At 42.2% G+C, this 27005-nt stretch overlaps 1 protein-coding gene across 1 annotated transcript; it reads left to right on the top strand.

Annotated features, from left to right (window-relative positions):
- The first annotated feature begins 978 nt into the window (after window positions 1-978).
- Window positions 979-27005, top strand: LOC128527554 (uncharacterized). Its single transcript, XM_053499988.1, has 2 exons — window positions 979-1052; window positions 25430-27005. Exons 1-2 carry the CDS (start codon window positions 1024-1026, stop codon window positions 26787-26789), a joined length of 1389 nt encoding a protein of 462 aa, XP_053355963.1. The 5' UTR covers window positions 979-1023; the 3' UTR covers window positions 26790-27005.

Genomic DNA, 27005 nt, shown 5'->3' with positions numbered 1-27005 from the left:
TAAACTATAATTTTCAGATTTCCGGTAAAGCACTTTCGCTATTATTTATTGTAATGTGATTTTGCGTTCACTGTAGATTTTACAGGCTAGTTTACTACACTTTGTGCAGTTACGGGTGTCATAATATTTGGTTTAAGCGTAAAAAAAAACAAACACACAGTTTGCGAATAATTTGATAAGCAGAGGCAGGGATGTATAGACCAGATGAGGGAAACCCCCCCAATATATGTGTGTATATATAAACCCTTGTATATGGGTTAAAGTTAATTTGTCAACAAAAATTCCCAAATAAAAAATAAGTAGCCTAAATTTATTCCCATTATGGTGAATACTTGTATCTGAAGCCATTTGTTTTCTGATTTAAAAGAGAGAAACTTTGCACATGGTATTAGAATTTTACAATCAAGAAGACTACATTTATAAAAATGACCGTGTTTTATTCATATATATATATATTTTTTTACAAAGGATTAATCATGATTTTGAGCTCACAACACTTGAAATCTTAAGTTTTTGCATTTTGATGGTAAATAAGTTAAATGAACTTATATTTTTAAGTGATAGGTCCAAAATGCTAAATTTTAAGTAATGTTTAGTCAACATTACTTGATTGTATAAGTAAAGACAGCATTAGGGTTTACAGTGTAGGCCTGTGCATGGAGTTTGCATTAGCTGCTTGATTTCATTTCCATTTCTAGCTTTTGGAAAATCGCCTTATCCAGAGCAACTTACATTGCTATCTAATTTTACATCAGAGTGGTTAACAACCTTTGCAGCAACCTTTCACCTCTTGTCTGTTCCAATCGCTCAGCATGTTTTTATCATGGCTAGTATAACCAGAAGAGTGCTAGAGTGAATATATAAAGAGAAGAGTGAATATATAAAAGCACCTTACTTAACGCTGTTGTGTTAAATTACCTCACATGAAGAGTCCTGGGTAACTGTGTAATCAACGGAATTGAACAGACCCGCCCGCACGCGCACACACACACGCACGAATACACACACATATAACAAAAGAAGATGAAGATGCAAACTGCTCATGTTCGCAGGTAAAACACTTTTAAGTTCTTCTCATTTTGAAGTTCTACTTTTAAAGTAAACCTATTTTCAAACCTAAAATATTATTAAAAGAAATTACTTTGCAACATAATTTCATTTGCATTTTAAGAAATGTTCCGTATAGCGGGTTGTAAGCAGAAAATTCAATACTAGACTATTAAAGGCGGCTTTATTATATTTTTTTCTGATGAAAAAAAAAAAGAGGAAAGAACACCTCTTTAAATTTTTTTTTTTTTTTAGTTATTTATAGCTTATTAAAATCTATCACAATAGCTCTTTTAGAGCTCGTTATTAGGTACATGGACTGGACTGAATATCAAAGCCCAAAAAGTCCTTGAGAAAGCTTGTGGAACGATTCGTCAAGACTACATAAAAAAAAAAAAAAAGTCTGTCTCTGTGGAAGCAAAATATGAAGAAATGAAAGGTGGCTTAAGACAAATACTGTACTGTATATCAGCTATAACATTATGAGCACCCGCCTAATATTGCTGACCTTAGTGCTCTGACACCTTTCTATTGGGACCAGCGTTAACCTTTTTCTAAATTTGAGTTACACTTCTCTTATCTATATATATATATATATATATATATATATATATATATGTGTGTGTGTGTGTGTGTGTGTATATATATATAGATTGAAAACTTGATATATATTGAATAAAAAGTCTGAATATGTTGATTGAACCATGACGTCATTATATATATATATATATATATATATATATATATATATATGTTTGGGACGGGCACTGCATCCAGTAGCTGGGTCACTTGTTCATGCCTGCGTGCTGTGATCTTTGTTTTGCCTGTTAAATGATTGTTCATAACCCAGATGAGGAATTTAAACACGGTTCGTATTTAGATCTATGTTGGAAAACTATATTTAGGTCTCTTTTTATTGTTTTAGAGACTGTATTTTGTTGTTTGCCTTAAATGAATTTCAATGAACTTTTGTAAAGAAGTACAGAGCACAACCCTAAGGAAGAGTAATATATAGGATGTCCTGCATTAGTGATCTGCTACAGGAAAGCAAAGGCAGGCCTTGCGAGTGACACAACAGTACAGTGTTTGCCCTTTTGTGCTGTTTTCAGATTTTGTATAATTTTAAAGAGCATGACAGTAATACAATACTGTTTCTTAAACCCTTTCAGAAAATATTGATAACAAATCCATTTAATATATATATATTTTTAAAATTACTTTTAACAGTGAAAACATGTGTTTAGTGAATAAGGTTTTATCATCAAAACATTTACAAAATTTGGCAAACACCTTTATCCAAGCAACTTTCCTTTTTTTTACTTGCATATATGAGCTGTTCAAGCGTAAAGGCCTTACTCAAAGGCCGCTGTGGGGTTTGAATCAGGGACATTCTAAATTGTAGTCCAACATCTTAACCACCGAGCTACCCCTAATATCACAGCACTATTTATTGTTTTTTTTTTTTAATACCCCAAAGTGATCCCATTGTACAGATGTGGCCATTAAGAATGCATGTTTTCCCGCGAGATGCCACAATTTGGCGCGCAGCGTGCCGCGACTTGCCGTAAACAACATTTGAGAATTTAAATAAATGTGTTGTGCTTCACTGAATATCCGACAGATCAATCAATCAATAAATCAATCAACATTTATTTATATAGCACTTTACAGCAACCTAAGTTGAATCAAAGTGCTTTACAGCACTAAAAATGACAATAAAATAGCAATAAAAATAGCAATAAAAATACAGGAACAAAAAAAAAACATGTAGTTATAAATAAATAAATGAACAATATAAATTGTAAATTCTAAATAAGTGGGTCTTTAGTTGTGCTTTAAACAAAGGGAGGTCCGTAATTTTGCGTAACTCCGGTGGAATGGTGTTCCAGAGTTTAGGACCAGCGACTGCAAAGGAGCGATTACCCCATTGTTTGCATCTTGACCGAGGGACCACTAACAAGTTTTGGTTTGCAGAACGTAAGGCTCTACTTTCGTGATTAAAGCTTATTGTCTCACACAAGTAGGACGGTGCATGAAAGGACTTTATCTAAAAGCCAGACCAATGTCACATCTGAGCCACCTCAGTCCTGGGGAGTAAGATCTGGCTCACCCGTCTACTGAGCCGTCGCTTTGTCTCCCCCTAGTGTGTCTGCGTGTGTAACATGTCCTCCCTAATTCCTAGATTACCTGCACCTGTGTCTACCCCGTGTGTGTCCCTATTTATTCCAGCCGAACCCGTAGCCCCTCGTCTGTTCACTGTTTTCACCATGCTTTGTGTTCCCCCATGTGTCTGATCATTGTGTGTTTTTTGTCTTTACCCAGGACTGAGGGAGTCTGCAGGCGGAAGACCTTTTTGGTTTCGCTTACGGAAAAGTTCAAGTTCAAGGCTGACCCTGAGGCAGCGCTGAGTTCCTCGCAAGGCTGTAAATCCAGTCGTTTTGGTGTGACCTAAGTACCCCTTCATAATTTCCCGCCTGCAGACCCGGCCTGGGGAAGCTCGTCCCCATTTAGTTTTGTTATCTTTGATTTTGTTTTGTTCTGTGTTCTTTTTGGGTTTGAGAGAAGAGAAATAAATATTCTTAATTATCTCCAGCCCTGCGTTTGCGTTCCTTCCCACCAAAGACATGACAGATGAACAGACCTTTTTGAACGCAGCAGGGATACCCCTCCCTGAAGATGAACCCCCCTACCTTGATTACGTCCGACGACAGCAAGGACAGATTGACGCGCTGGCGAGGTCAGTGCTCGATCTGTCGCGCGGCGTCCAGAGCCTCGCCACTGGCCCGTCCTCACCCCAACGCCGGTCCGCACGCTCGCCACCACGTGCAGCCCCACCGGAGAGGTACGCCGGAGACCCCGAGGGGTGCAAGAAATTTCTTCTAGCCTGTGAACTCTATCTGGCCGACTTCCCTGACCTTTCAGAAGGGAAGAAGGTCAGTTTCGTCATTCAGCAGCTAACGGGGCCGGCGATGGACTGGGCCGCGGCGGTATGGAACGCCGGCGGGAGCACCACTTCCAGTTACCCACAGTTTCTTCAGGAATTTCGCGCGGTTTTCGACCATCCGGACCACGGAAGGACGGGGGAACAACAACTGCTGAGGCTGAAACAGGGACCATCTACAGTCGCGGACTACGCCGTAAGATTTCGGATCCTCGCCGCGGAGAGTGGCTGGTGTGACAAAAGTCTGCTCGCCAGGTTCCGAGATGGACTGCACCCCGACCTGCAACTGGAGCTGGCATGCAGGGACGCGGGCTTATCACTAAATGACAGTATTCAACTAGCGATTAAGCTGGACCAGCACCTCCGTGGCCATCGCAGATCGTATCCAGCGAAAGGAACCAGCGGAGGGTCCGAACCGCGTCGACAGCTCAGCCTCAGCAAAACCCCCGTCGAACCGCGCGAACCGAGCCCGCCGGAGCCCATGGACGTGGGCACATCCCGCCTGTCGGCCCAGGAGAGACAACGAAGGCTGTCGTCGGGGCTATGTTTTTACTGTGGGGGGGGTACACATCAGCTTCGTAATTGCCCGTTACGCAAAGTAACTGCTCACACTCCACCGCGTTCACACCACAGTTTTTGTGTGCAAGCCACTTTATCATTTAATAACCATTCTATCTCTGTGTTTCCCTTAATAGATTCGGGTTCGGCTGGAAACTTCGTCTCATCTGCAGTCCTTTCCTCGCTGCAAGCTCCAGTGTCGAAGCTTCCGCACCCGATCACAATTAAAGCTCTAGATGGCAAAACCTTAGTATATTCGCCTGTTGAACATCTTTCCGTGCCCCTCCGGTTAAAATTTCCCGGTCATGCGGAGGAATTAAAATTCTTTGTGATTCCTCAGCTAGATCAAGCCGTCGTACTGGGTTTACCATGGCTCAGTTCTCACAATCCCAATATCGATTGGGCAGGCTCACGCATCATTTCCTGGTCCCCAAGATGCGCTAAATTCTGTACACCGTCCACGTTAACGGTCCAAACCACCACTATTGAAAGTCCGACCGCCCAGGTATCGACCACAGTGCCATCTGAGTACACTTCGTTTAAAGAAGTATTTAGTGTTAGGGCAGCCGCACGACTTCCCCCTCACCGTCCGTGGGACTGCGCGATTGATCTCTTGCCGGGGAAAACACCGCCTTGCTCGCGCATTTATCCATTGTCCGTGGCGGAAACACGGGCCATGGAGGAATACGTGACTGAGGCTCTCAGTCAGGGGCTCATCAGCAGGTCCACGTCACCTGCATCGGCAGGTTTCTTTTTTATTGAAAAAAAAGGCGGGGGTCTTCGTCCATGTATTGATTATCGAGGGCTCAATGCAATTACAGTAAAATATAAGCACCCCCTGCCCTTGGTACCGGCCGCTATCGACCAGCTCCGCGGCGCGTCCATATTTTCCAAACTCGACCTCCGCAGCGCCTATAACCTCGTTCGTGTTCGCAAGGGAGATGAATGGAAGACTGCATTTAGCACGACATCAGGTCATTACCAATATAACGTGATGGCTTATGGACTGGTAAATGCACCTGCGGTGTTTCAGGGGTTCATGAATGACGTGTTTCGACATATGTTGAACCGTTTTGTCATAGTGTATTTAGATGATATCCTAATATACTCGCGGTCATATGTCGAACACGTCCGTCATGTAACCGCCGTCCTTCACCTACTAAGGGAACATGGGCTCTATGTGAAAGCAGAAAAATGTGAATTCCACAAGAGTGAGATCGCATTCCTCGGCTATCACATAGGACCACAGGGGGTCGAAATGGATGCGACCAAGGTAACGGCGGTGCAACAATGGCCGGAACCCAAGACAGTAAAGGCGCTACAGAGCTTTCTTGGGTTTGCTAATTTCTATAGGCGCTTCATTAGGGGCTTCAGCACAATGGCAGCACCGCTCACCGGTTTGTTAAAAGGGAAACCACAACGGCTACGCGCGTTTTCGCTGGAAGCACGTACGGCTTTCCAGCGCCTAAAACACGCTTTCACCTCTGCGCCTATTCTAAAACTACCTAATCCAGAGAAGCCCTTTTTAGTCGAGGTCGATGCGTCGGAGGTGGGGGTGGGAGCAGTGCTGTCACAGCGCCACGGCCACCCAGAAAAGCTCTACCCCTGTGCTTTTTTTTCACGGAAATTGACACCTGCCGAGCGAAACTATGATATCGGGAATCGCGAACTGCTAGCAGTCAAAGCGGCGTTAGAGGAGTGGAGGCATTGGTTGGAGGGGGCCAAATATCCATTTGTGGTACTAACAGATCACAGGAATCTAGAGTACCTCCAACAAGCAAAGAGACTTAACTCTCGTCAAGCCCGATGGGCGCTGTTTTTCACGCGCTTCCATTTTACCATCACGTACCGTCCCGGTTCAAAGAATATAAAGGCGGATGCGCTATCCCGCTGTTTTCCGACGCCGGATCCGAATTCGGATCCTGAAACCATACTGCCTCCGTCACTCGTCGTGGCTCCGGTAATGTGGGATATCGACTCGGAGATCACCCAGGCGACACGGTCCCAACCCGTGCCGCCGGGGTGTCCACCGGGCCGAACCTACGTCCCGGAATCACTTCGGGAACGAGTGACGATAGAGGCACACTCCAACTTATCTTCAGGACACCCCGGCGTTTTGAGAACCTATCATCTCCTGGAACCAAAGTTCTGGTGGCCAAACATGCGGGAAACCGTGAAAACAGTAGTTTTGTCTTGTGCAGTTTGCGCAACAACCAAAACCCCTCGATGCTTGCCAGTTGGAAAATTAATGCCCCTACCCACACCGAACAGACCATGGTCCCACGTAGCCGTGGATTTTGTAACGGATCTGCCGGTGTCAAAAGGGTACACTACAATCTTAGTCGTGGTAGATCGCTTCTCTAAGGGATGCAGATTCCTCCCATTTGGCTCACTTCCAACCGCCCTCCAGGTGGCAGAAACCCTATTCGATTCGGTGTTTCGCTACTACGGTATTCCGGAGGACATTGTTTCAGATCGTGGTCCCCAATTCATCGCGAGGGTCTGGAAAGCTTTCTTCCAGAAGTTGGGGACCACAGTTAGCCTAACGTCGGGTTATCACCCCGAATCTAATGGGCAGGCAGAGCGGACTGTTCAGGATCTCGGGAGGTACCTCCGGGCATATTGTAGTAGTCGACAACATGAGTGGGCAGACTGCTTATTCTGGGCGGAATATGCGCAAAACTCACTAAAACACTCCTCGACCGGCTTAACGCCGTTTCAATGTATACTGGGGCACCAACCACCGCTTTGTCCATGGGATGCCACTCCCACCGATATCCCCGTGGTGGATCAGTGGTTTAAGAAAGCGGAAAAAGTATGGGAGGATGCGCACACAAAGATCTCCCAAGCAGTTCGCCGTTTTAAAAAATTCGCCGATAGACGGAGAAGGGAAAGTCCTCCGCTCCAGGTAGGAGATCGAGTGTGGCTCTCGACAAGGGACCTTTCCCTTAACCTTCCATGCCGCAAACTCTCCCCTAAATACATCGGCCCCTTTCCCATTGTTACATGCATTAACCCCGTCTCCTTTAAGTTACAGCTACCTGCACATATGCGTATTAACCCTGTCTTTCATGTGTCCCTTCTCAGGCCAGTGGTACGAGGGCCCTTGGACGGAGGCGTCGCAGAGCCTTCGCTCCCCGGGGCTGTGGAAATAGCGGGCGCCCCTGCGTTTAGGGTCAAAAAACTTCTAGACTCCCGGAGGAGAGGAGGTGTTCTGCAATACTTGGTAGATTGGGAGGGGTACGGACCGGAGGAGCGCAGCTGGGTCCCGGCCCGTGATGTGCTAAGCAAAGAGCTCATTACAGAATTCCACCTGACACGGCCGGATCGCCCAGCACCCCAACCTCCGGGCCGACCCCCCCGCCGGCAAATCCCGCGGGTCGGTGGATCCCGACTCCCTCCGGTCACGCAGAGAGCGCGCCCGCACCTCTCCCGGGCAGCCGGTCCTGGGAGGGGGGGTAATGTCACATCTGAGCCACCTCAGTCCTGGGGAGTAAGATCTGGCTCACCCGTCTACTGAGCCGTCGCTTTGTCTCCCCCTAGTGTGTCTGCGTGTGTAACATGTCCTCCCTAATTCCTAGATTACCTGCACCTGTGTCTACCCCGTGTGTGTCCCTATTTATTCCAGCCGAACCCGTAGCCCCTCGTCTGTTCACTGTTTTCACCATGCTTTGTGTTCCCCCATGTGTCTGATCATTGTGTGTTTTTTGTCTTTACCCAGGACTGAGGGAGTCTGCAGGCGGAAGACCTTTTTGGTTTCGCTTACGGAAAAGTTCAAGTTCAAGGCTGACCCTGAGGCAGCGCTGAGTTCCTCGCAAGGCTGTAAATCCAGTCGTTTTGGTGTGACCTAAGTACCCCTTCATAATTTCCCGCCTGCAGACCCGGCCTGGGGAAGCTCGTCCCCATTTAGTTTTGTTATCTTTGATTTTGTTTTGTTCTGTGTTCTTTTTGGGTTTGAGAGAAGAGAAATAAATATTCTTAATTATCTCCAGCCCTGCGTTTGCGTTCCTTCCCACCAAAGACATGACAACCAAGTACGACAGAGAATTGTATATAATTAGTTAGCCTAAAACAATATTGTTTCCAATGCTGCAAACATGAATTTACTTTTGTTCATGATGAATGTGTGTTAATGTGCTTCACATTATTTTCACAATGATGAAATGAGATGCCCAAATTCGTGCTTTAAAGGTTTCTTATGTAGTTTTTGTAATGTCTTCACAGGGACCAAACAATGAAAGACATGACAATGCCTCGGTTTATTTGAAATGGTATTGAAATTAATTAAATTTCCTGATAGTAGGCTATCTGATAGTGTTAACTATGCGAATGTCAACATATATTATTTAAAATGTAAAAATGTGTCACCATCATAAATGAACAATATATATATATATATATATATATATATATATATATATAATTTGATCATATTAACTAAATATTCTTTTATGAACACAAAGTGCTTCGGGCTTTTTAGAATAATAGTAAGCATGTTTTAGCTGTTTGTGTCCAACATTGAATAATTATTTTATTCATTATTTGACCACGGCTGGAAATTATATCTGGAATGTGATTGTGAATTTATTACTGAAATTATTCAGTCATATGTGAATTTATGACTGAGCCATGCGGAAACCCGCGGCCCATATTTTCACTTTACAAAAGGCAGCGTTTTTATCGAAACGCTGATAAACGCATGTTGTACAGTGTATATACAACGTGACAGCGTGCTCAGTTACTGTGATCCCTCTTCTCACCTCTCACCTTTGATGTAGGTGTGAAGTTATCAAACCGGTTTCGCGGATGGGGGAATTGGCAGAATTGAGGCATTTAAAACTATTTAACAAGACCGAGCAGACGTCCGGGCAGCGCCCCCTTAAATAAATGACTTGCCTCTTCAAAAAAAAAAATTTAAATGTTGAGAAAATATGAAATAGGATCACTGTCAAAAAATTTTCGTGCGTAAAAAAAAGATTTGTGTGTAATTGTGTCTTTTGTCTGAGTTAGATTCCATAATCTACGGCCACGACAGCTTACAGATACGAGAACGAATTGCGAAATTACGCCCACGAATGCTGTGCGTTAAACCACTGTCAAAAATACATCATCAAGGCCACATGCACAGGCATTACTATCCGAGGGAAGAGGAATCAATTTGGCATGCGCCCCGCCACCTTTTTAAACTCCTAAAATCTTACCTACTATTGGTAAAACATCTCTGTAGCTTTACTTCTCTTAAACATGCCCGAATCTAAGAAAAAACGCACCTGAGACGATGAGAAAGCGCTCGGCTGCTGATCTGGCATTTTGTTTGGCACAATTCAGCAAGGACAATACTGTAAGGGAAAAAAACTGTGCTCGAACATCATGTGTACACATGATGCCCCCGAGAGGATCTTCAGTTTTTTCTTTTAGTTTCCAGAATCCCGTCCGTTCTTGCGTAGACAGCGGAGTGCTGGTAATTTTGTGTTTTCAGTTTTCTTTTGGTTTCCTTTTAAGTTTTTTAATTAATAATCCCACGCTATCTCCAAACGGAAATATCTTCTTGTGTCTGTCATAAGCTCTCACAACTCCTATTTCACTGAACTCCTCTAAAGCCTTGCGTCAGGGCTATTATAATCAGTAAAACATCTCTTGGTGCGGATCTCCATACCGCACCGCCTAAAAATATAATTAGGAGAAAAATGTAAATTAAGCATGTCTTGAAACATAATGCAGTAACTCTTTATTTATTTGAACACGGTAAAGGTGTTAATGTGTCGTACATTTCTTTATTCGCCCTTTTTGTTTGTGCTTAGGTTTCACTGTTTTCCACATACATACAACATTTGGACAACAATGTTCCGGATTCTTAGGTTTCACTGTTTTCCACATACATACAACATTTGGACAACAATGTTCCACAATTTTGTTTCAATAGAGTTTTATTAAATATATTATTGTAAGGGTCCACCACCAGAGGTCACTGTTTTTTATTTGTAGTTTTTTGTTGGCTGACTCAGTTTCCCAGAAGGCACCTCGGTCAGGTGGTGCAAGTGCACACCTGAGCCAAGGTAGCCATTAAGCCATCTATAAATAGCTCTTTACTCTGGGAAACTGGGTCGAGAATTTTTGGTATCACCACTGTCATTTGTGTGGGCATTTTAGTTAAGTTTGTTTTTGTTCTTTGTTTAGTTTATGTTTTGATTTAAGTTGTGTTGACTTGGGCTCTCTTGTTGGCAATGTTTCTGTGTATGTTCTGTGGGTCTTTGTGTGTGGAGCTGATTCAGTCCTGTTCTAGGTGTATGTATGTACTGTTTCTTGTCCCCTTGTTTGCATGTGTGTTTAGCTAGAACAGGTAAGTAGATAGGTGTGTGTTTGGCTAGAAGTGTGGGTAGCTAAAATCTAGGTTAAGCTAACTAGCATGCTTCTAGCCATAGCCCCTTTGTGTCTGCTATTCTGTGTTTCCTGTCTCCCTAGTGTCCCAGTGAGCTTGGCCTTGGAATATCTCCTACCCTAGCCACTGGGTATCCCTTGTCTCTGTGTTTCTGTGCCCCAATTCCCTAGTGTGTGTTGAGCTATTAGGTAAGTGTAGGTTAGTGCATGTTGGGGCTGAAGACATGTTTAGCTAGGTGTGTGTAGCTGACTGCCATGGTTAAGAGCAATCTTAACCATGTTTAGCTAAAAGCCATTCCTAGCTGACTGCCATGTCTTTAATTCAATTCAATTTTATTTATATAGCGCTTTTAACAATGGTCATTGTCTCAAAGCAGCTTCACAAAGATGAAAGAAATTCAAAAAAATAATAAATAAAAAAATAATAAAATATTAATAATAATAAATTGTGTATGTGTGAGAATGTCTAGATAATAACGAGATGAATGAATGAAAATTTCTCTGATGAGCAAGCCAAGGGTGACGGCGACAGTGGCAAGGAAAAAACTCCCTGAGATGGCAATAGGAAGAAACCTTGAGAGGAACCAGACTCAACAGGGAACCCATCCTCATTTGGGTGATAACAGATAGAGATGATATAACACCATGTGTGTTATGCAGCTGAGAGTGCAAAATAACAGAAATTCTTTAAATTAACATGAAGTCCAGTTCAGCATAGGGATGAGTCAGTAGGTGCAGAGGGCAGATGGGGTCTGGATCACTGGGAGCACAGGAGCAGGATGTGTAGCTCCAATCATAATAAGGCAGAATTCAGCTGGAGCTGGTCCTTCTCTGGATGCCTCAGGATCCTCACAGGGTTGGCCTTTATCTACTGAAGCTGGTACAATCAAACAAAAGATGCCTCGGGATGGGTAGAAAAGTACAGAACAGATGGAGAGAATTAGCGTAGTTGCCATTCAGAATAGATGTACTGAAGTATGAAGTTATGGGATAAGTTACGCGTATGCCAGATTAAAGAGATGCGTCTTGAGTCTACTTTTAAACTGGGAAACTGTGTCTGAGCCTCGAACACTGTCTGGAAGGCTATTCCAAAGTTTTGGAGCTAAATATGAAAAAGCCCTACCCCCTTTTGTAGATTTAGAAATTCTGGGAACTACCAGAAGTCCAGAGTTTTGTGATCTTAAGGAGCGTGGCGGATTATATCGTTTCAGAAGACTGGTTAGGTATGTGGGAGCTAAACCATTTAAAGCCTTGTATGTAAGTAATACTATTTTGTAATTAATTCTAAACTGAACAGGTAGCCAGTGCAGTAGTGATGCCCGGTCATTAAAAACAAAATTAAATTAAAAAATCTATGTACCGTGCGATTTCCTATAGCCTATAATAAATATTTGGAAATATCTATTCTCATATTTTATTAAGTTCTTTGATAAGGTTACGTCACGTGACAAGTCATGAAAGTGCCAAGCAGCTCCCGCTGCCAGTCACAACAAAAACAAAGAAAAAAAAGTGAAGATGGAAGACGAGGTGCCAGAGAAATTGAGGTCGGGAATTTACATAATTAAAAGAAAAAAAGATCAGGCTGCTAAATCTAATGTTTTAGCATTCTTTTTTTGCACAGCGAAAGTAAAAACGCTAAATGAACATTTCCATGTGATAAATGAAAAAAAAAATGTCAGTGATTATTTAGCGTTGGCTGTAAACTGTAGGCCTGCCTTATACAAATCTAAAATAAAAAAAATGTTTAGCCTAGATTACAAACGCTGCTTTGTAAATGTTTAAAATGTGTATCATATGATTTATCGTTCATATTCAAGTCAAGTCAAGTCAAGTCAAGTCGCTTTTATTGTCACATCACGTTACTGGTACACTGGTACCGTACACGTGAGTGAAATTCTTACGTGCAAGCTACACAAGCAATAGTGGTGTACAATTATAAGAATAAATATACATATGGATAATACAGAAGTAAAATATTGTGCAAGTGTTATTAATATATATATATATATAATTTATAAAAAAAAAGAAAAAAAAAAGTGAGTATAAGTATACACATATACACATACAGAATATACACCTATACACGTCTATGTATATATATATATACACATACATATATATACATATATCTACATATGCACATACACACATATGCATACATGTATATACACATACACACACGATTGTGGGAGTGTTTACTTGTGTATAATGTATAAGGAATGTCCGCAATGAATGTTGTGCAAAAAGGCAATTATGTGCAGTGTGGGGTGCATAAAGTGGCTTAGTGACTGTAAAGTGACATTGTGAAAGTGACAAGTGGAGACCTATTGGTCAGTGTTCAGTAGTCTGATGGCCTGATGATAGAAGCTGTCCCTCAGCCTGCTGGTTCGGGACCGGATGCTTCCATACCTCCTGCCTGACGGGAGCAGTTTAAATAGGTGGTTACTGGGGTGACTGGAGTCTTTGATGATCCTCCTCGCTTTCCTCAGGCACCGCTTCCTGTAGATGTCCTGGAGGGAGGGAAGCTCACCTCCAATTATCCTTTCGGAACACCGCACCACTCTCTGCAGAGCTTTGCGGTTGTAGGCGGTGCTGTTGCCGTACCAGGTCGTGATGGTTCCAGTGAGGATGCTCTCGATGGCACAGCGGTAGAAGGACCTAAGTATGCGGGGGCTCATGCCAAATCTTTTTAGTCTCCTGAGAAAGAAGAGTCGCTGCTGCGCCTTCTTCACTGTTTTGTCAGTATGAACTGACCATGTGAGATCCTCTGCTATTTGGACACCCAGGAAGCGGAAGCTGCTCACTCTCTCCACAGCAGCGCCGTTGATGATGATGGGGGAATGTGCACCCCTACACCTCCGGAAGTCCACTATCAACTCTTTGGTCTTTCCGACATTGAGGGAGAGATGGTTCTCCTGGCACCAATGTGTCAGGGCATTGACCTCATCCCTGTATGCCGTCTCATCACCGTTGGTGATAAGACCCACCACTGTTGTGTCGTCCGCAAACTTCACAACGATGTTGGAGCTGCTAGTGGCTGTGCAGTCGTATGTGTAGAGTGAGTACAGTAGAGGGCTCAGTACACACCCTTGTGGAGCACCCGTGTTCATTGTGACGGGGGATGAGGTGATACTGCCAGGTCTGACCATCTGGCGTCTGTCGGACAGGAAGTTGAGAACCCAGCTGCAGAGAGAGCTGCTCAATCCTAGATCTTGTAGTTTCCTGTCCAGCTTTGAGGGAACGATGGTGTTGAATGCAGAGCTATAATCTACTAGCAGCATTCTCACATGCGTATCTTTCTTCTCCAGGTGGGTGAGGGCAGTATGTAGAGTCAGGGCTATGGCGTCATCAGTGGACCTGTTGTGGCGGTATGCAAATTGTAGAGGGTCCAGTGAGTCCGGCAGCGCAGAGCAGATGAAGTTCCTGACCAGCCTTTCGAAGCATTTGCTCACGATGGGGGTCAGGGCTACTGGTCGCTAGTCGTTCAGGGATGTGATGGTGGGGGATTTGTTTACAGGGACGATGGTGGCCATCTTGAAGCAGGCTGGGACTACAGACAGAGAGAGGGAGAGGTTGAAGATGTTTTATGAACACTCCAGCCAGCTGAGCCGCGCATGATTTAAGGACACGGCCGGGGATTCCGTCAGGACCAGCGGCTTTGCGTGCGTTTACCTGTCTGAAGCACTTCCTTACATCCTCTTCAGACACTGTGTGCGCACTGACGTTATCCATGATGCGTTCGCTGGGCAGTCTCGTGTTGTTTCCTGTGTCGAATCTAGCGTAAAATACGTTTAGATCCTCACACATAGAGGCCGTGGTCTGCGGTGTGCTGGTTTTCTCTCTGAAGTCCATAATTGTATTCAGTCCCTGCCACATTCTTCTAGGATCATCAAATTGTTGTTCCACTTTGTCCCTGTACTCACGTTTCGCACACTTAATAGTCTTCCGAAGTTGATAGGTGGCGTGTTTATATTCCAATGTGTTAGCAGAGGCAAAGGCAGAGTTCCATGCTGCCAGTGCCATGCAAACATCACTGTTTATCCATGGTTTCTGGTTTGGATAAATTTTTACTGTTTTGGATGGAACAACGTCATCTACACATTTCCTGATAAATCCACAGACTGAGTCTGCGTATTCATCAATGCTGTCTGCAACCATTCGAAACATTTCCCAGTCCGCATGATCAAAACAGTCCTGTAACATCGAATCTGATTGATCCGACCAACAGTGCACCGCCCTTAGGGTTGGAGCTTCCTGTTTCAGCTTCTGCCTATAGGCAGGCAGAAGCAGAATAGAGCGATGATCTGATTGGCCGAAAGGGGCGCGGGGGAGGGCTTTGTACGCATTCCGGAAGGAAGTGTAACAGTGGTCGAGCAGCCGCTCTCCTCGTGTGTTGAACTGAATGTGTTGATGGAGTTTTGGTAAAACTTTCCTTAAGTTGGCTTTGTTAATTCATAATTATTCATAATCATTCAAGGGATTCATAATCATATGTTGTTGCCAGTTTACAGGGCAATGTTTCCAAGCACTTTCAGGCTGAAATAAAGGCTGTTTTCAATTTGAATTACAATGCCTAGTATGTCTATTTAATGGTCGCGGGTGCGGGGCGGGTTGTAAAAATACATACAGTACAGTGGTGCGAGGCAGGCTGGGGCGGGCCAAATTTCATAAAAGCGGGACCCACAGGTTGGAAAAATACCTGACCCGCGCATCACTACAGTGCAGGGATGATAATATTGGGGTTATGTGATCATATTTTTTGGATCTAGTGAAAACCCTGGCAGCTGCATTTTGGAACAACTGAAGCTTGTTTATTGAGGATGCACTCACAACTAAATAAAGAAAGAAGAAAATTGTAGAAAAATGTGTTCACGCACTAAACAGATGATGAAAATAGAATTAATAATATATAATTATCTTACCTGGAGCATTTGAATTATCGTCCTTGTGTATCGTCCTCGTGATTGAGCTCATGTTCGGGGTACAGTATATCATAAGCCCTGTTTGTTGTGATGGTCTTGGCTGTGGAGCTACTACAGTTATTCGTCTTGCGCGAGATTCCAGATGTAGGCCTTGCACAGGTGTGTCAGGAAATTTATCGTCAGAAATAATTAGAACGTCGTTGACTAAAAATTGTGAAAAACAAATTAAATGTTCTCTTAGTATTATGCATCGTACCTTTTGTGACAAAACAAAGTTTTAAGTGGTAAAATGCTCTTTTTTAAATACAGTTCAGCTTTTAACACTATATTTCCATCACACTCACCATCAAGCTGAAATACCTGTGACTCAGACCATCTCTGTGTCAGTGGATCTCTAGTGGAGAGTGAAGATAATGAACAGCTTTAGATACCTTAGTGTTTACATCATGCAGGACCTGTCACATTAACACTGTGGTGAAAAAGGCCCGTCAATGTCTTTACCACCTTAAATGTTTAAAAAAGTTTAGACTGACCTCTAAGGTGCTTGGGAACTTTAAATCCTGCACCATAGAGAGCATCCTGATGGAAAACATCACATGGTTTGGGAACAGCACCATGTCAGGGTGCCTCATTATGCATGAGGGCGCCTTCAATTTTTGACTGATTCCACTGTTGAATAGCTTTACGCAATTCAATCTCAGCACCTATAAAGTTTGTTCCATTATCACTTCTCATGACTGACACCTGGCCTCTTTTGCACATAAATTGTCGAAAATAGCTTTTTAGGCAGGAGTCTGTATCTAATGACTGCGCAACTTCAATGTGCACGGCTCTTGTTGTCGGACAAGTAAACAATACGCCATATCTTTTACCATTACTTCTGCCCCGTCTGACCTCAAAGGGTCCAAAATAGTCTACCCCTACGTTAGTGAACGGTGGGTGATCTGGGTTACTCTGTCACGTGGCAGTTCTGAAATTTTTTTGTTCACTAGTCTTTGCTCTGATCTTTCTACATGTCACACAACTGGACAGAAATCTTCTCACAAGGAAATTTGCAGTCGCAATCCAGTATTTCTGCCGCAATTTTGAAAGCATATAATTCCTTCCACAATGTCCGACCTGTTCGTGAATGTCTCTTAAGATTAAAGTTGTAATGTGTGAGTCTTTGGGTATAATGACTGGGTGTTTTACACGCTCAGGCATTGCAGATCTACCAAGACGTCCTCCGACTCTTAGCACTCCATCCTGCAGTACTGGGTCTAGTTTGGAGAGACAACTATTTCTTTTTACGGATGCATTACCCTTTTGTAACATGGAAATTTCGTCTTTGAATTTTTGGTTTTGAACGAACTTAATGACTTCGTTTTCTGCCCTTGTTAAGTTCTTAATTGTTAGAGACTTATGGTTTTCTATTATTGGTTCATCTGTGCATCTGTTCATCAGTCTTTTTTCTCTGTTTAAGCATGTCCTTGATACGAAGAATCCAGGCAACGGATCTTTTTAACTTGTACCAGTCAGAGTGATAGTTAATCAGTTTACTCACGGCATCTGTGCTCTCTGTAGTCTTTACGAGATTCACTGAAGCTGAATGTTTAATCTCAATGTCATCGTCTTGTATTGACAGTTCATGAATGTTCTTAGGCCATTTACACTCTGATTCTTTGAGAAGGGAGGGACCATGGATCCAATTGTTGTTTTTCATGAATTTTTCACATGAAACTCCTTTGAATGCAGCGTCAGCTGGGTTTTTTGAAGTATTGACATACCTCCACTGCTGTGACTTGGTTGACTCTCGTATAATGGCAATTCTGTTAGCAACGAAGGTTTTAAAACTGAAGTTTTTCATTGTCAATGTATCTCAAGACAGTTGTACTGTCGGTCCAAAACATAGAGTCTAGCAATTCTATTTCCAGTTGACCTTTCAACATTGTCATTGTTCACAGCAACCACTGCCGCTGTCAATTCCATTCGGGGGATGGTGGTTTGTTTCAAGGGTGCTACGCGATAATTCCCCATCATAAATGCACAGTGTGTGAGTCCATCAGCATTTACCAACTTAAGGTATGAGACAACTCAATATCCCATCTCACTTGCATCTGAAAAGTGGTAAAGTTGTGCGGTAGTTGTAACTCCAAAGTCAACTGGTTTTACGCATCTTGCTACACTAAACTCAGACAATTGATGCAACTCTTGTAGCCAGGCCTTCCATCTTTTTGAAAACTGTTCGGGGATGTCATCATCCCAAGCGAGTCTTTCTTTACATAGCTGCTGCATTAAGATCTTAGCTGGCAGTCTGACTGGTGCTAAGGGGTCATAAATTTAACTAGTGACTGACAAGATTCCTCTTCTAGTCACAGGCCACTCTTTTAAACTACTCTTGAACTTGAGCGTGTCTGAATTGATATACTACAGCACCCCTAGAGCTCTCTCAACAGGGAGTGCGTCTTTACTCAAATCTAAGTCCCTCATGTCTTTGATTCTTTCACTCTCAGGAATGGAAGTTAGTAATGTACGACTATTACTTGCCCACTTGGTGAGGTGAAACCCTCCACTTGCGCAAAGTTTGGTGAGATTACTATATAGCGCAACTGCTTGATTATGACTAGAAACAGACTTCAAGCAGTCTATATAAAAGTTTTTAAGTAATGTATTGACTGCCTCGGCAGATGCATTTGAGGTTCAGTGCACGCTGCATGGCTGCACTTCGGTTATTGGGCATTTGAATGGCTGCTTATTTAAATGGGAGGCCGATGTAGAAGTGATTATCGGTAAACTGCAGAGAGTTATTTACAGAGTCTAAAAACTGATAGTTCTCTTGTGACAACTCAGCTTTGTCATCACAATTCCGTTCAGGAAAATCATGGTTGTACTGTTGTATCAGCATTTGTTCTACACTTTCGATGGAGACTCTGTTGACTGCAACGCTCGCTTGCTCATTGTCACACGTACCTACCTCGACCAACTCTCGAAGAGGTCCATTTATGGTCCATCCAAGAGCGGTCTTTACTGCATATGGCCCATTGTGCCTGCTGTTAATTACTCGCCATGGTTCTAGGAGCCTATGCTCTTTGTTACCTATGAGAATTTCAACTCTAGCATTAATCTGATAAGTGGCTGAGGTATGGCCACTTATCAATGTCGTGCTGTTGTGGAATGTTTTCCACTGAGACTGGGATACTCTTTTGTGTGAACACTTTGGGGAGTTAGCAGAACTACCTGGGTCCATAAAGGCGTACACTTCTACTGTCTTATTACCTTTCTTGGACTTTATTTTAACAGATACTATGGAGAGAATACAGTCATCTCCAGCCCCAGTACATGTGCTTGTTTCATGACTTACTGTAACAGGCAGTGTTTTAACTGGTACAGTTTCGTCAGCTTTTACGATCGCTTGAGCTGTGTCTTGTGCTGCAACGTGTAGCATGCGAGGATGTTTCTTTGAGCACAACTGACATGTTATTTTCTTTGTGCAGTCTTTGCTTAAGTGTCCTTTTACTAAACATCCAAAGCAGAATCCATTATTTTTTAAAAAGTCCAATTTGTCCATATATGTCTTATCCTTAAACTGGTAGCATTCATCTAGGGTATGATCATTTACACAGATTGCACAAGGTTTAATGAAGGCACTGATAACTGATGCACCACAACTCTTTACTGTAATTAAGTCTTTATGATTTTTACCAACCTGTTTTACGCCGGTTGCAAAGCTGCTACCCCTTTTTCCTTCCCTTTTTTGCTTGAATCCTGGAGGGGATTTGTTGCGGTGTTTTCACTAGTTGAAACGTTCAGGTCTCCAAAAAGTGGGTTGGACATTACCTTTGCTTCTCGATCTACGAATTTCATCAGCTGCACAAACTTAGCTTTTTTCTGATTGCGCTCCTCGTACTCGTATACGTGGCTTCTCCATTTTTCCACGCAATTTGTAGGGCAGTTTTGAGGCAATAATCCTCAAGTTGGTAGCGTTGTCTAACTTATCCATGTAGTCAGTGTTTGACATAGTGTTGTAACAGTTTAACAGAAACAGGGAAAACGTGGTCAATGGCTTTCCATCCTCTGACTTTATTTCCGGCTACTTGAGTGCCTTTTGCATCAGCGTTGTTGCAATTATTTGTTTATTTCCAAACTTATCATGTAACAGTCTCATGGCTTCAGCATAACCGCGAAGTTCTGGCATTTGCTGGCAGCCTTTCACAAGGTCCCTAGGCTGTCCTCTAGTATACTGCTCAAGATAGAACAGCCTATCCAGATTGCTATTAGTTCTGGTTTCAATGACATGTTTAAAGGCTCTTACAAAGGACGTGAACTCAAGAGGGTAACGAATAAAGAAACGTCGTGCGGAGGTAAGGAAAATTGCCTTTGACTCTACGCAAGCATATCTGTAATATCTGCCTGCATCATGCTCTGAAACTCTATCAGTATCGTAAAGTGAGTGTTCGTTACGTTGGGTAGGCTGTTCCATTAAGGTACTTGACATTATGGGTTTGGCACTCACGGGCATGCTTAAGTGGGTTGCTCGGAGGTGTGATGGCAGTTCGAGGTATTCCGTTGCCAAACTGTGGTCGTGGTGGTCATTGTGTTCTGGTTCGGGGGGGCATGCACCACTCGTTTCGATGACCACGCTCCGTCTCGCAGGATGTTGTCGTTCTTCATGACCCTGACACATTTTTATTTTTGCATTAACCCTGGCAAGCTTCGTTTCGAGTTCTATATTTTCTTTTTTAGCCTTTAATTGTGCTTCCTCCATTTCTAACGCCCGCCATTGCTTTAAGATTGCTGCTTCAGCCAGCAAGGGTGCTCTGTCGGCCTCTGCCTGTTTTAGCCGAGCTAAGGATGTTGCAGTTACTGCGTCCTTGATTTTACCATTGACATGCTGTCTTCTGGCAAAACTCCATCGTCGAATGTTTGAGGCGGCTTAGGCGGTTCTTAGTTTTTGCAATCCATGACTCTACCTTTTCTGCAAATTTCATACAGTACAGCAATTTATACTTATGCAGGTCTGGCGGACCATGGTCGCGCTCATCTTCATTCTGACACAATCGCAAATCTCTATTGCATTCGGCAAAGTCATCTTATAACACTTTGTATTCCATATGGTATTTAATTTCAACATCACACAGATTGTAGGCATCGTACATAAGCAACTCTAATTCGCCAGTTAATGCAGTCAATTGACTAAACTTGCCTTTTCTGCCGTTCTTCAGTTCGTGAAGCTTGTCTGCAGAATCGTTGTCGTCAAACACCATGACCTGCTCAGATTGGACGATAGCGGTATTGTCCTCGCTGTCTGACATGGTAAAAATTTAAAGCAGGCAAGTCCCCTTATCGCTTTTGATTTCGGTTGTTTGTTGACAGTCGATGCACGTTTTTTCGAGATCACACGCGCGCTCTTTACTCCACGTTCACACTCTTAAATCACTTATCTTCATCTTTGCAGCGGAAAAACCTTTTGACTTTACGTGTACGTGCATGTTATTCACAAGTCCTGATGCGTGTGCCTTTTGTTACACAGTGTCACTCACGACTCCAGACGTTTCGTTGATTTCTTTGTCTCTTGTTTTATTTTCAAAATCAAAGTACAACGGTTGCAGTTCCTTGCATAAATCCACAGTAGTCACGACAAGTCGTTTGCTGTGTTCTATAGCTTCGACAGATTACAGTTATAACACATTTTACTGTATCTTTTAGCTTACAGTCTCACTTAACTTTCTGTATCCTTCCGTGTCTTAACAACAACTGAACAACTAACGTGCGTAATAGACATGCAGCTACATAACTGTGAGATGATGTCACAGAACAACTCATGAAATGATGTCACAATACAAATTATGAGTATGATACTTAATGCTTAATGCTTACCTAATAGACTGAAATGAAATAAACACTACAACATATTACAAGAATAAAATATGGCCCTTACAATGACAATAAGTAAAAACACACCAGCCGCACGTATCTAACACTAACTGTTTAAAAAAACATATTTACCCAGAATAAGGAGTCCATAGAATGGCCACCTTCACCTCTTTAGTGCAGTTTGATAGTCAGACCCAGTTGGGGAAGGGGGAGGGGGCCTTATAAATCACGTGATTGCAGGAAAGGTAAATTGCTTGCTTAATTTGATTTTTTTTTTTAGTATATTTAATCTGCATCTTCAAGATTTTCAAGAACACAGTGTTACCTGTTGTTATATTCTTGGTTTTCTCTTTAATGATGAAAATGGTATATCTTAATTTTTGTGCCCAAACTTGGGAACGCACTTTATTTGTAGCATTAGTTAAAGTACAACAGACACTCTAGTCTACTTTCACTCATACATACTGGGCAACACCTAACAACAGTCCAGGTTGCAATGTGCATCTCAAGAATAATTCCCATTGTTACACCTGTACCCTCAACAAATACTCAGCAAAAAAAGAAACGTCCTCTGACTTTCAACTGTTTTCAGTAAACTTAATGTGTAAATATTTGTATGAACACTAAAAGAGTCAACACCATAAGACATAAACTAAAAATGTTTCACAATGTGTCCCTGAATGAAGGGAGGCTCAAAATCAAAAGTACCAGTCAGTATCTGGTGTGGCCACCAGTAGGGTTGCGCGATAATGCCCATTGTCATATCGTCCTATCGTCAGCCTGTAAGATCGCCGATACACGATAGTAGTCAAAGCCCAGGGATTCTGCGTGCTGTCGCGTTGTATTCAGAGAGTAGTACATATTTTTGTGGTTATTTTTTTTTTCATTTCATGTCTGTTGTTTTATCGATAAATCTGCTCATATCTGCGCACGCGTTTATCAGCCTTTTGATCAAAAAGTTGCACGCGCAACTCACTTTCACTTTGCACAAGGCAGTGTTTATTGTTTAGTGTATATTTAAAGCGCATAAACACAATAAAACAATTGTTTTAGGCTAACATATCATACCTCATTGTAGTTTTTTTGCACACACGCGCGGGTGCGTTACAATAATAATAAGGAAACATCACAATAATAAATTCGGAGCAGTACTACTAATAATAATTATACTGAATGAAGAAAGCGCCGTCGAAGAAGTATCATCATTGAAGGAGAGAAGAAAATGAAGAATTAATACTTATCAGTATTTACAGTTTGAGCTCGACATGTTTATGAGCTCTGTCGCTTGCTGTCAATGGGTGACTAGGAGAGAGAACACATTTTCGGCTTCAGTAGACACACAATACTTCAGACTGAAACACGACTGCCCCCTACAGGTAATGAAGGGCATTTTCACAGCTTGCCGTGCGCAGCCGTGGCAAGTCACGGGATTCCTTTTCTTGAAACGTGGGTTTTTAATGGCGACATCTGTATCGTCCATATAGCTGACTATCGTCGATAGACGAGACTATCGTCGATAGACAATAGTATCGTCTATCGGCACAACCCTAGCCACCAGCTGCTTGAAGTACTGCAGTGCATCTCCTCCTCATGGACTGCCTATTGCGGACTGTCTGAGCACTGATGGAGGGATTGTGTGTTCCTGGTGTGACTCAGGCAGTTGTTGTGGCCATCCTGTACCTGTCACGCAGGTGTGATATTCGGATGTACCGATCCTATTCAGGTGTTGTTACATGTGGTCTTTCACTGCGAGGATGATCAGCTCTCCTTCCTGTCTCCCTGTAGCACTGTCTTAGGCGTCTCACAGTGCGGGCATGGCAATTTATTGCCCTAGCCACATCAGCAGTCCTCATGCCTCCCTGCAGCATGCCTGATGCACGTTCACACAGATGAGCAGGGACCCTGGGCATCTTTCTTTGGGTGTTTTTCACAGTCGGTAGACAAGTCTCTTTAGTGTCCTGCGTTTTTAAAACCGTGACCTTAAATGCCTACTTTCTGTAAACTGTTAAGGTCTTAACAACCATTTCACAGGTGCATGTTAATTAATTGATTATGGTTAATTGAACATGCATGAAAAACATTGTTTTAACCCTTTACAATGAAGATCTGTAAAGTTATTTGGATTTTTTGTTGAAATACACAGTCCTGAAAAAGGGACGTTTCTTTTTTTGCTGAGTATAGTTGGGTCAACAATATTAATTCATTTAACATTTATCTAGTTGAACTTTTTACAGTGTACAGTGCATGTTGTTAGACTGTGGAAAACCCCCAAAGCATGGGGAGAACAGGAAAATTCCCCCACACACCTGGAGGTATAATTCTTAAACTTTACTTCACTTGTCCAGTGTTAGGATCTAGGACAATCATTTTTTTTATTTTTCATTATTTAAGTGTGTGTGTATATACGCACACACAGTGCAACCTTGGATTGAGAGTAATTCAGCCTTTTGCAAGACTTAATAAACGAGTGAGGTCTTGATATACGAGTAGTACACATGTGTTTTGTTTGCCAAGTGTCACGTCATTACAACTAAGCCAATGGTTCTTCTCTCTCACAGAATTATGGGTAATACCTGCCATGCTCAGTCTCAGTGCGCGTGCATCACTTGTATAGTCAACATATAACATTGTGACCACGTGTGCGCATGTGCACGTAAAGCAAAAGCAAGTGTCATTAGAGAGATTCCTCGTTAAAGAAGTTTTTTCGACAGAACAGTTCTGACAGAACAGTGTTTCTGTTAGGGTGTGTGTGTGTGTGGGAGTGTGTGTGAGAAAAAGTTGTCCTACACAGTAGCCCCCTCCCTCATCCTCTCCTCTTCACTTCATACAAACACACACTAACTGAAACTCTGCTATGTCAAGATTCTTTTCAAAGGTAAAGTGCAGGTTAACTTTACAGCAATGATACAGCTAATGTGTGCGTGTATGTGACTGTGATTAGAGAGGTTTATGAAAGAAGTTTCCCGACAGAGCAGTGTTTCCATTAGAGTGTTTGTGTGTATAAGTCATCCTACACAGTAGCCCCCTCTTTCATCATCTACTCTAGACTCAACACATTAGACTTTGTGGCTTTACCTACATGCTTGGGTGCAAACGGGTAAAAAATATATTTTTAAATGCCATAATAGTATTTTGAAGATTTGTGTGTGTGTGTGTGTGTGAATGTGTGAGAGAAAGAGAGAGAGAGAGAGAGAGACTGGTGCATAGTCATAGAAAACTACAAAACTATTAAATTTTTTAATTACTAATGTATATGTAGATTTTTATTTTACTCTTATAATCCTCCCCAGATGAAAGCCATAGAAGTGATCAAATGCTAGTTTTGACAATTGCATGTTTAAATGCATATGTTTGGTTTTGGTGGCTCCAAGTTGATTTAATTAAGCTTATATTTTGATAATAAAACTTTTAAAAAATATGACACTCACATTAAATTTGGGCTCAATTAGGGAATATATAGTTTACAAAATAGTGAAAAAACTCTTGAAATGTACCCTATAAATGGTTAAGGAAATATTTGCAAATACATTTATTTAAAAAATTATAAGAATAATAAGAATTCTATTGTTTGGGAAAGGTTTGGGGACTTCAATCTAGAATCCAGTTTGAAAGGCAAGATTCAGATACAGGACATTCACAGTATATATCCCATCAGACTAAAAACATTAAATTTTGCTGCCTGCACCAATTTTATCTGATTTTAATTGTTGTTGTTGTTTTTGCTTCACAGGTCAGAATATGCCTCCATAAAGCAGGGAGCTTTTGTAAAGATATATTTTCTCCTTCTGATTATTCCTGCGCTCATTTACATCATCTACTTCATTTTCCAAAAACAAACAATCATACCCCCTCCACGTCCTAAGTGCCCTGACTATAAAAATAAAACGACACCTGTCCAGCCATGTGGTGTGCCAGTGCGAAATGATCCAATCATTAAAGTGAACAATCATAAATCATATATGGTCGGCTCCTATATAGAGCACCGCCATGGAGCGAAAATGATACGTACAATTGCTATAGTGCTTCGCAGTGAGGACACACAATATCAATGCTTGCTGTGCTGCAATGGAAAAAGTGAATCTGTACCAGCTACATGCGAAATTCATTCTGACCACTTTGGATTTGAATACGGCATGGCTGATATTACCTGCAGGTTACCTGTAACATGTACAAAACCGACACACGTAACTATCACTTCCCGACAAGTTAAAGAAAATGGATCTTCACAAGACGCTCACACCTTCCAACATGTTAGGAATCAAGAGATACCTGAAAAATTTCCTTACGAGTTTGCAGTCTGCATTTCTGTCATGTTTGATTATAACAATGTCTTGGAGCTTGTGCAGGCCATGGAGATGTTTAAGATACTCGGTGTACAAAAGGTAGCTATTTACAAAACTAGCTGTGATTCTAATGTACAGAAAGTCCTGGATTACTACGTCAAGCAAAAGTTTGTAGAACTTATTCCTTGGAATTTATCACCATACATCAATGCTTCTAGAGGCTGGCTGAAGTCAGTTTCATCAGGAGAGCTGCACTATTTTGGGCAAATTCCGGCACTCAATGACTGTGTGTATCGGTACATGTACCAGAGTCGCTATGTATCTCTGCAAGACTTGGATGAACTTATTTTGCCTATGAATGTAAAAACCTGGACAGAGCTCCTGCCTGAATTGGAAAGGAAGTACAAAAATATAGGTGCCTTTGAATTTGAGAATAATTATTTTCCTCTTTCCATCAAGGATTCAAACTCTAAATATTCACCAGACTCCTGGAATAAGGTCCCGGGAGTAAACATTTTGGAACATGTTTTTAGACTGGCCAAAACAAACATAAATAGGTATGAAAACTTTAAAACTATTGTTGATCCTCGCTTCGTGGTTCAGGCAACAGTCCATGGCCTTTTGAAATACACGAAGGGTATTGTCTGGGTGGACTCTAAGATTGCCCGTATGTATCACATGAGAAACATTTCAAATGAAATTTTGAAAGAAAGCTCTCAAATACGGGACACGCATCTCAGGGACTATGCAGACAGTCTGATCCCAGCTGTTTCTAAAATCCTTCAAGAAGCACTGGGCATTAACTGAAGTACATAACTATTGACATCATTGATAAGGCAGAAAATACGCTTTATTAGCAACAGAGCCATAAATATTGTTTGGTAAAAATAAAACAAGAAAAAAAGAAAAATATTTTACATGGACATTCCATGATACTGTTGAAAATTGCAAATATAGTACATTTAGTCCTTTTGAGAATTGCAGTGAAACCTCAGATTGCGAGTAATGTGGTTTGCGAGTTTT

The sequence above is a fragment of the Clarias gariepinus genome, chromosome 7 (assembly GCF_024256425.1).
Source record: "Clarias gariepinus isolate MV-2021 ecotype Netherlands chromosome 7, CGAR_prim_01v2, whole genome shotgun sequence".
Classification (NCBI taxonomy): Eukaryota; Metazoa; Chordata; class Actinopteri; order Siluriformes; family Clariidae; genus Clarias; species Clarias gariepinus.
This window is presented reverse-complemented; position numbering and strand designations above follow the sequence as displayed.